The 11,363-nt window shown below is 41.3% G+C and overlaps 1 protein-coding gene across 1 annotated transcript; it reads right to left on the bottom strand.

The window, feature by feature from the left end:
• Positions 1-6,307: 6,307 nt before the first annotated feature.
• On the bottom strand, positions 6,308-11,363 carry LOC111962716 (high choriolytic enzyme 2). The gene is made up of 8 exons (XM_023986017.2): positions 11,312-11,363; positions 10,851-10,929; positions 10,429-10,474; positions 10,077-10,229; positions 8,299-8,416; positions 7,143-7,321; positions 6,858-6,939; positions 6,308-6,535 (listed from the first exon to the last, which is right to left on the bottom strand). The coding sequence occupies exons 2-8, from the start codon at positions 10,914-10,916 to the stop codon at positions 6,409-6,411; spliced, it is 771 nt and encodes a 256-aa protein (XP_023841785.1). The 5' UTR covers positions 10,917-10,929; positions 11,312-11,363; the 3' UTR covers positions 6,308-6,408.

Genomic DNA, 11,363 nt, shown 5'->3' with positions numbered 1-11,363 from the left:
AAACACAAGGCCAAATATACACTGGAGCTGCTTACCAAGAAGACAGTGAATATTCTTGAGTGGCCGATTTACAGTTGTCGTGTCTGGACTATCATCAAATGTCAAGACTTATTTATATCAAATCAGTTCGCTAGGTTGAATTATTACATGATTAAACAAATCATGTAAACATTAATTAACTAGGAAGTCGGGGCACCACGGAAAATGTTGAGATTTACAGAGTTATAATTTTCCGAATATAACTCTTCAGATATTCAACATCTGATCAATTAGTCATTCTCATTAATGTATTATTATTACCTCATCAGTTCTCATTACTGAACGTTGTAAACCCTTGGATATCTGCATGAACCCTAGCCTAAATCATGAATCAGCGATTTACAAATTGGCCTAATTATTTATTTACTAACTAACTAAATAATCACACAGAATTACATAACAAACAGACAGTAGATATTTGGGTTACTACATGATATAAAGAAAACGTCCCTAGTGGACAAAGCCGATATGACGGCTTGGTAGACAAAGGAAAGGGGTGGGGACTGAGAAAGAGCGGGAAATATAATCATTGAAATGTCAGTTGTCGGTATTCTCGTACTAGACTTACGTAATTTCTAGCTGCAGACTAGTAATTATACGTCTATGATTTGCTCTTATTCTGTAGTGATCGATAGTCTCAGAGTTTAACTATTTCCAGCAGTGTAGCCAAAACTACAGCTGTATGGTCTAATGGTCTATAGAATTGAAGCCATTCCAACGTGGGGACTCGCTCGCTGACAATGTATATTTTGTGGGAAGTGGGTTTTATACTCTGTGGGAAAATGGACGGTTCTATGACGCCTAATGTGATGTCTGGGCTCCCGGGGGTGTGGCCACTGACTAGTTAATCTTTGTATGAAAATCCATACTCTCATTTAGAAGGTTAACATCACATTACATCTTTTCACAAGTAGTTTCATGTTTAATCACATACGTTTCACAATATTTAGATGTAAACCTGGGAAATGTACACTGTAAGAGATACAGGTATGTGTGTTTCCTGTTCTTCATGAGATCACCAAATGAAGCACACTCGTCAAGTCTGTCCCTTAAGTGTCCACGGACCATTCCCACATTCTCAAAATTAGAAACATTGTTTAGTTCTCCCATTTTGGAGATTAGAAGTTTTGAGCTAAGAGAAGCTCTTTGTTCTGGTAGACTCTCTCCCTCAATAATGCATGGCAGTTTCTACCAGGTATTTATGACCATTGTAAAACCTGACGTGCGAGATAGAANATTTATGACCATTGTAAAACCTGACGTGCGAGATAGAAGGAGAGACAAGGAGGGGGGGGAGCCACGATAGACACCCAAAAGGCCACGTTGTGACAGTCCCCCTCTGGTGGGTTCAATCTTGTGATTATCCTGCAAGTTGCAAACCAACATAAAAATAATGACCACGTGATGTCCTGGTTGTGGATCATCGTTGCTCCGCTTTCAAAGAGCCTACCAAGGTCAACCACCAGAGGGGGACTCTGGTGGTTGACCTTGGTAGGCTCTTTGAAAGCGGAGCAGTCCACCACAAGGATAAGCAGTCGATGTTCAGTTTGTGTTCGCCATTGCAGTCCCCCTCTAGTGGTTTACCTTGGTAGGTTTCCTGGAAGCTGCAAAGTACCACAAGAATGGCCAGTGGATGTCCTGGTTTGTGATCGCCGTTGCGGTCCKCCCTCTGGTGGTTTACCTTGGTAGGCTCTTTGAAAGCAGAGCAGTCCACCACAAAGATTGGCAGTGGATGTCCGGTTGGTGATCGCCGTTGCAGTTCCCCTCTGGTGGTCGACCCGGGTAGGATTTCTACAAGCGGAACAGGCCGCCACAAGGATGGGCAGCAGATGTCCGGATTTGGATTGCCATTCGACCCGTCGTCTGGTTGTCCAGACTGGAAGATCTGGACAGTAACTTAGGCAGATGTTAACAACGCACGCACACTCACGAAATATATAATTGCATTTCTTTCCAAATGAGCGGCGTTGTGGCACTAAGTGATGGTTGTATGGGGACTTTGTTTATGGCTCTATCGCTTCCTAAGTGTCAAAGGAACTGAAACGTAAAGGAATGAAAGCACAAAGAAAACATATACAAAATATAGTTATCACAACAATCATCTAATTGAACCGTATTCTACATACTTCTTGGCAAAATGACCCTATCATGGCATTGTCTAATGACCAAAGTTGGGGCTGAAAATTTGTTCTCATTTGTTACTGACAGTTACCCGCTGTGTGTAACTTACTGTGTGTAAACTGTGGACACCGGCGCTGCTGTAAGCTACACAAACACAGCTATTTTTAAACCGCTGAAGGGGGCTACTGTTCCTGTTCACTCGGCCTAATTGAAAATGGACTCCGGGCCAAATCTGGTTAATCATGTTTAGGCTAATTGGCCGTCCAGTGTTCCCAGGGCCAGGGGCTTAACAATTAACTCAAGCTTTTAACAATATAGAAAGTTGTTATGGGATGCATATAATTTTTTGTAAACACTATTTTGATGGAGATAAATGCATCATAGGAAATGTGTTGTCGTACACGTTATATGCAGTAAACCAAAACTGGTCATTAGGCCCCACAGGCTTTAAGCCTTGTGTAAAAGATATCCTACCTAAAAGAGGCGATTAAAAGAAGTCCTCATGCATGCCCCTACATATTGACCCAAGATCAGTGTTGTGTTACTAAGGTAAGTATTTGAGGAGGGTAAATCTGATCCTAGATATGTTTCTACCACACAGTATACGGAGTGTCTTCCCTGGGGGATGTGAGGACACTCAGGACAGCTCACAGAGGAAGTAGCAATCAGAAAGAGATAGAGAGATAGGGAAAGAGGGAGAGAGGGAGAGAGGGAGAGAGAGAGAGAGGTAGAGAGGCTTCTGTAACTGGAGATTTGTGGACTGGACTGATAGTGATAGATGAGGCCAGCTATGGGGAACTGACCTGAGGCTAGGCTACATGCCCCTCTTCCTCTCTCCCCCCAGCCCTCTTTGGGGACTTGGCTCACAGTGACTCGCTCATTGTCGGGACACACAGTAGGCACAATAGTTTCCTGTTGGCGACGAGGTGGGAAGGAGTGGGAGGAGGGGTGGGCACTGGGCAGCAGGGCAACCATCACTAGGACCAGTGTGCTCGTGCGTTGGGTCATTCGGCAGACAGACGGCCCAGATAAAATGACTGTCCCAGATTAATCGCATGTCCTGGCGAGAGCTTCAGAGCTTCAGAGACACAGAGGATCCGGATAGTGACTAGTGACCAACAGAAAGAGAGAGAGAGAGAGAGAGAGAGAGAGAGAGAGAGAGAGAGAGAGAGAAGGAAGAGGGGATGTAGGGAGAAGAGGAGGGGATGGAGAACGGAACTGGGCCACATCTCTTCCTGATTGTCCTGAGTGGATGCCAATGGCTGAAGCAGACCTCTCTGTTGCGTCACCACCGCGGCCCGCTGCTGAACAAAAGTCATCACTGTCCTCTCTGCCCGTGCTTTTTCCTCTCTCTCTAAAACTTTGGGCCAACATCTTCTGTTTGCAGGAGGAGCAGGCGAAGCAGGAMGAGCAGGTGGATTAGGTCGAACAGGTGGAGCAGGAGTGTGTTTACCCATAATAYGGCATTTTGTAAATAAGAAATGGTATTTGACATAGCAATTACCCATTGCAAGATCTACATATACTTCTACAGATCAAAACACAAACTGGTTTGAAATGATATGACAAACCACAAAGGAATAGAAAATGAAGACAGGTTGCTAGGGAGATAAACGTGTGAGGCATGCAGCAAGAAAATAAAAAAGTCTGACTATCAGGGAGAGATCCCAGCATATATTCTATTTGTAAGGAGGTGTGGAAAACGCTAGGTCTGCACTATGGCAAGTATGGGGTAAAAAACATTTGCATACTGTCACATTCACCAGATACACCGATAGAACATGAGCAGATGTTATTCGGATGTATAAATCTGAAGGATCCGGTTGGCATTTCCACGCACCACCAAATATGGTGATGAGAGGAAGCACAGGGGCCGGCAGTGGGAGAAGATGGAGCGAGATAGATTTTTTCTGACATCCTGCAAATGTTCTCCTCGATGAAACATTTTATCTCAATACAGTTTTCTGTTACCAAAACTAGATCTGTTATGAACAGACTAAAACAAGTTTTGGACACTTTACCTTTGCAAAAGTTTAAAAAATATGTTTTTTTTTTTTTTAGAAGTCCAAGGTCGAATTTAATTATTGCACAAGAGCACTTCACAGAGTAGGCGTTGCCTAACAGAAATATGCAAATACATGCTAGAATGCGCCAATAGGATCTTGCTTGCTTGTGCTTGGCTCTGCCCACCTCCTTGCTCGGTCTGCCCACTATGATTAATTTTCTCACATTGGAAACGATAGGCTGTGGTCTATCTTGGGTTAGTTTAAAAAAAACTTTGCCGGATAGGTGCGATGAAATGTGATGTTTACAGGGTCAACCATAGTAGTACGGCACCCTGAAGCAAATTAGGGTTAAGTGCCTCACTCAAGGGCACATCAACAGATTTTTCAGTTACTGGACCACAGCTCTAACTGCTAGGCTACTGCCGTCCATAAATGGACTTGAGAGGGTTTCCCGCCCCTCCCTCGCCCCGCCCCAACCACCCACTCAGTCTTTCAGATTGACTCCTAGCCTAGGGTTGTGACCCTGATACTGGCACCAAGCGTCAGAGAGAAAGACACCCTTGTTCAACAACTGGTCCCCGACATCAGTTCAAATGGATGTAGAAACTTGATGACTTTAACACCGAACAGGCATGGCAGTCAACCATACCGGGGAGTTACATGTTACAGACAAACTCATTCAGGAGTTGGCCCACAAATACTATTGGATCAATGATCCTGAATAAAGTTATGTGTAACACTAAGCTTATCAGATTTCAACTTAGACTCTATTTAGCATTTCAGAACAAACCTTTTGAATTAGAGTCTGTGTCTCTTTCTCAAGTAGACGGAAGAATGGAAGAATTGTGTTTATGAAAAATGTCCGTTGGGATCCAAGTCAAAATGCAGACAGCCATCAAACTCTCATTTGTAATTGCAGTAGGCCTATAACCTACACTTTCACAGCAAGTGATACCTATATTTGGCTTCGGCAGGTAATGAAGATATACTGATCCATCTGGTCAGCTCTTCATCACAACCACACACTTACTGGTTAGTCTCTCTAGACATCCGCCTCGCACCATTTAAAAAGGCTCCGACCTAGGGTCTGGTTCTCCAGACTACTTACTGTGGTGGTGTGTGCTTGAAGTGCAAACAACTCTGTGCTTACATTAAGTAATACAGATAGTAGGTTCTCTGCCTTACAAACATTTAAACAGTTTGAGCATTTAAAATCAGGGATGGTGATGTGTTCTGTTGAATATATGTTATTTATTTAACTTTTATTTAACTAGGCAAGTCAGTTCTGAACAAATTCTTATTTGTACAATGACGGCCTAGCAGTACCGCAGGGCCAAGTCTAGGTCCAAGAGGCTTCTAAACAGCTTCTACCCCAAAGCCATAAGACTCCTGAACACCTAAGCAAATTGCTACCTAGACTATTTGCATTGTCCCCCCTCTTTTACACCGCTGCTACTCTCTGTTGTTATCATCTATGCATAGTCACTTTAATAACTCTACCTACATGTACATATTACCTCAACTAACCGGTAACCCCGCACATTGACTCTGTACCGGTACCCCCCTGTATACAGTCGCGCTATTGTTATTTTACTGCTGCTCTTTATATACTTGTTACTTTTATTTCTTATTCTTATCCGTATTTTTTTCAACTACATCGTTGGTTAGGGGCTCATAAGCATTTTACTGTAAGGTCTACACCTGTTGAATTCAATGCATTTGACGAATACAATTTGATTTGATTTGAATAGACAGTTACTGCCAAAGCTCTGTGGTAATGTGTCGCCCCCTTTTGGTCAGCATTGGGTCCTACTGATTTTGGGACCTCAGCAGCCTAGTGATAGAGCAGGGCTAGTGTCCAACAGTTTGATTGGTGCAAACAGCTGTATCTACCAGTTCTGGGTTCAAAATCTATTTAAAATGTTTCAAATGCTTTGAGTGTTTTCTCTAGCCCCCCAACTGTCCCAGGTGGGCGGGGTTTACAGTTTCGAGACTATTTCATTGGTTRCWTTGGGCCACGCATGCTCAATCAAGCCTAGGTAAAGTAGGCTATTTAATATGATTTCAAATAATATTTTAACCCAGGACTTTAATCCGCGCTGTAGAAAAATATATTAAGACTTTAAAATGATGAAACAGTATATTTTTACATMCCGGTTTATTGAACTTTACTCTGTGCTTATATCAACACTGAGTTATTGACACAACCTTGTGAGAGAGGACAGAAACACAAGGTGTCTGTTTAACAGTTGTACAGCCTGTTGAGACGGGTGATGTCGCTCTGGCTCATCTGGGAGGCGTTGCCGATCTCCACGTTCTGGTTGGGGAAGGGAACCATGGTGGGCTGGTTGTTCTTGGAGAAGGCGTACCTGCAATCACATCACACCATCATGAACACTTGGAATGAGTGGGGGTAGGCTTACAATATTATTTTATTTTTGGGCATGGGTTTATGCTTATCTAGACAGGTTAGAAGTAGAGGGGGTCAGATAGATGAAAGGGACACAGTAGGAAGGGTGGATCCAAGAATCGGATTGAACATGAAGTTCAATTCCACATAAATAACATGTGCTAGGAGCCGGGTGTCTTACTGTTAAACCACAGGCTCTGTACAGAATTAGAATTCTATGAGGCTTATTCAACTGACTAAGCATCTACTGGTGTGAAAGTGGTAAAACAATGGTGACTAACCTGTGGTACTGCATGACGGAGTTGTAGTCATAGGCCGTTCCCTGGTTCAGGGTYGCGATCTTGTTGAAGTTGTGCTCCATGCCTGGAAGAGAGAGAATATGTTAGATTCACCTTGCCCTAATAAATAAATGCAACGGTTGGTGACCGATGCAACAGTTTGTGTGTGTTTGCCTGCATATGTACTGTACATGTTTGTGTGTGCGTGTGGACATTCATAGAATATAATAGAATGTCTGTGTATGTACATGGCTATATGGGGACATGGGAATGTGAAAGGGATCCTACCGGACTGGACATTCTGGAGGAGAACYCGGATGTGATTGTCACGGTCGCTGCGGGTCTGCTCYTGGTTGAAGCCCAGGGCATGGAGGAGCTCGTGCTGGGTGGTGCCGTGGTACACACAGCCGGATCGGCTCAGAGACACAACCTGGGCATTGCCAGAACGACCAACATAGGACCAGCATCTGCCATGAATGGGTTGGACAGAGTTGTAACAGTGCAATTAGTTTTAATTGTCTGTCAGACCCACACAAATGTACTTATACATACACACACTCTGTTACCAGAAGTGTGTCATGCCTTATAATGCAGTTTCATGTCTCACACTGAACTGTCCTAACCAACGATGTATATAAACTCTGGATGACTGACACTGGGTGCTGTATTGAAGAACCCCGCAGCAATCTTAATACTCCTCCTCCATTGTAATTTCTTATGGGAAGCAATAGAAATGCATTTATTAAAGGTGCAATATTGATACATTTCTAATAGTTTGGCTTATTTCAGTTTGTGACAGAACAAGCACTCAGAGTGTAGAGAATCATTGTACCATCTAAACTGCTGTGACATATCTTTAATAACAAAAATATTGTATTTTCAGCCGTTTGAAGCTGGTGTACAACACTGAAAGGAGAAGCATAGAAAATAGCGCACATAGAATAGGTCTACTGCTTCTTAGGTTTGCTTTCAACGAGAATGYCAGATCTATAACTCAAATCTCTATGTGAATTTGGTCAGATTTCCCAAAAAGTTATGACACATTTATTATTTCACAGACGGCTTAATGCATCATTTTAAATTATATTGTGTGAGCTAAACATACAAATATATAAAAACATTTTCCTTAAAGTAGAGAGTACTAATGTTACTGTCCCCACTACAAAAAAATACTTAAATACATGTAATTTTATCCTTGAAATATTTAACTGTACTGTAGAATTATATCATTCCTATTGAGGACTGCTCCAACTGGGGAGTGCCAATATGGCCGACCAGTGGCTTCAAAGCTTCTCACTGGCCAATACAAAGCATCTGCAGTTCAGGGTTCATATATATATATATATATAATTGGTCCTAACTCAGCCTGGTTCTGTACGTCATAAAGATCCTCATGTAGAATCATAGGATCTATGAATTATGTGTAATTCCATAGTGCACGTACCCGTTCTGGGACTGGATGTGCAAGTAGTCTCTTTGGTTGMTGCGCTTGATGAAGTTGATGCAGGAGAAGCCTGCAAAGGACTGCAGACCACGCTCAATGACTTCCAGCTCCCTGGTGGCTGGCAGGACACAGATGGGACAAGAAAWACTACTGTTAAAAAACGACTACRGTATCATGAAACTTGCTACACAATAKAGCCAGTAACACGGTTGGGGAATAATAGATTACATGTAATCCGTTACATGRAATGCGCTCTTGCAACAGCTGCATAGTGCGGATCGCAGCCTATGGAATAAAGTGGGGCTTTTATTGCTCAATCTAATTCATGTTGATCKAAAAYATCCATAGGCCTAATGGACACATGCTCAAACTCGCACACTTTTGATAGACTTAAAGGGGTAATCTGTAGTTGCTACATCAATTTTTTGAACATATAAATMATATAAATCCATTGATTCTTGAAGAATATAACTTATAAATGCCGTATGAGTTTAGTTCAACTGTCACACTCCATGAGATCCCAAAATATAATCTTGTTTTCTCCAAATTTTGTAGAAATTCTAAATGTAAAGAAACACTGTATAGCCTTATAACATGGTTAAAACAATAATTTTGATATCATGGATGGTCAGTCCTTGCATCCATAGCTCTGTCTATTAATCTGAGAGGTTACATTTCTCCAGGCCCATCCCTCAGRTTTTTACCAAAARAGAGGCGGGGCAGACGTTTTGTTATTGTTTCATCTGTGGATTTGCCCTTTAAACAGCTGCATATTATCAAGATAGCAAAGTGTCACCCACTAAAAGGTCAACAATAGGCCTACAGCAAATGCAGCATATGGCATTTATTTTTCACATGCAAATAGTACTGTTCAGTAGTGCTCAAAGCATGCCATTCCATGAGTGCACCATTTATTTTTCAACTTGAATCAWTGAGCCCAATCAGTCCTCCATGAAAAAAAAAGCATAAACAACAGAGTAGCTTGCTAATAAGTCTTTAGTTTTGGGGTTATGCTCAGATAAAACAGTATGGCTAATCTGTACTTCCATATTTCCAAGTCATATTCTTGAAGATCAAGGAGTATAACATGTATTATAATGACTGGAATTCTGATAGACTTTGTTTTTAATGTAAAGATATAATTMAATCGTATTATTATATGTAGTAGAAAYCGATGGGTTAGAAGAAGRCTACATAACCAACCCAAAAAGTAAAATGTAARATCCATATATGGTCAGCTAMGTAAACTTTAACATAGATTTATCCTGCAATAGATGTTGTTCAATTGGTAACATACATTTTTGTCTTCTTCTAATGKCTCTTAAGMGTAAAGTAATCTAAAAGTAYCTGAATGTAATCAGATTACGTTACTGAGTTTGGGTAATCCAAAAYTTACGTTACTGATTAGAATTTTGGACAGGTAARTAGTAACTGTAATGGATTACATTTAGAAAGTAACCTACCCAACCCTGGCCAGTGATGATTAGCTGTTACTTATATGGCCTACTTATATAGCTTTATACAGTAGTTTGGGACTCATGTACAGATGTAGGATCTTATTAATATGTAGTGTAAAAGGGCTTCTGAAGTTTATAATTTACACTTTAAAATGTAAGACTTGATTTGCGCATTTAAAAAAAATCAAACCCTACAAAAAAATTATATTAATTACAATCCACATTTGCTGTTGCTGCAGGATAATTTTCCTGCTCTAGCAAACTAGCTCAAATTAATATCCAGCATCGTTAAATAAGATATCATCATGACATGGTACTTACAGTACTGGTTGGCGATGACGTAYGGCACATAGACTCTGCCGTCGCTGGATTTGGGCCACATGCAGCCGCGAGATGTGCAGGGGTCAGCGTTCCTCTCAGCCTCGTTGACGTAGGCGATGTCATCCACAATCAAGGGCTCGTTGCGGGTATGCACTGGAGGGACGGGGACAGGACAGGACGTCAAAGTGTGACACCTTGGATCAGTTTCCCTGATACTGATTAAGCCTCCTGGACTGAAAAGCAATGCGATAATGGATTGTTTTTTATTTATTTATTTAATATTTCATATCACTCATAATGTAATCTGAAAGTGTTGGCAGGTATTGTATATCACAATTTAAAACTGTCTTACCAACATTCCTGTTGGCCTTCTCCAGCAGCTCAGAGACAGAGAGCTCCTATGGCACCATGCAGCAAAGACAGATAAATAATGAATAGTTAGGTTGTTTCACAAAATATGCATACATGCATTATGAACAATAATTTGGAAGACAAGATSTGTTATGACTATAACACAACTTTTGTCCCCTCAAACACTATTTTTAAACAAATCGAAACAGAACTAAACATAACAAGAAAGCTGGCCTCCAAAAAACAAGTGTGACTACAAAAGCTTCAATGGACACTATTACATCTGTAAACCTTGTTATGTAATAATGAACGCATGTATTGATGTGAAAGATGAATTGTGTTTATATGAACCAACCTACACATGCACGCATGAATGCAGACACAAAACACACACTGTGGAAAGTTTAGTAGAGTTTTACTCACCTCCTCGGCCCAGGCGGACACTGAAAGCAGGGCCAGAAGGCCCAGAGTGTACTTTAATGCAGACATGTCAACAAACAACCTGCAGAGTTAGACACTGTCAATAACTCTGAATACCACCACAGAAAGTAATTGACAATGTAATTTTCCTGTAGTACAGGTGTAMGATCTTAATTTGATCCCCCTGTTGTTGCCTGAAATGCACACTTGTAGTATATTCAAGTTTTAAAAAGACTTCTAAAGTTTGGAATTTCCACTTTCAAATTTCATACTTGATTTGCCCTAACTAAAAACATATCAACCCCTACAAAAATGTCCATTAATTATAATCCACAGATTAATTCACATTTCCTGTTGCTGCAGGGTTATTTTCCTGCTGTGAGAAACTGGTCAAATTGAAATCCTACACATGTAGCTTGCATGACATAGCTAGAGAATGCAAAGCACATGAACAACACTCTTACCTTTCGGGAAATGAAGTGAAGTTGTTTCACGGATCCAGACACTGCACCTTAT

Source organism: Salvelinus sp. IW2-2015, linkage group LG4q.1:29 (assembly GCF_002910315.2).
Source record: "Salvelinus sp. IW2-2015 linkage group LG4q.1:29, ASM291031v2, whole genome shotgun sequence".
In the NCBI taxonomy this organism is placed as follows: Eukaryota; Metazoa; Chordata; class Actinopteri; order Salmoniformes; family Salmonidae; genus Salvelinus; species Salvelinus sp. IW2-2015.
Note: the sequence above shows the minus strand (reverse complement) of the source record. Positions and strands in the feature narration are given on the sequence as shown.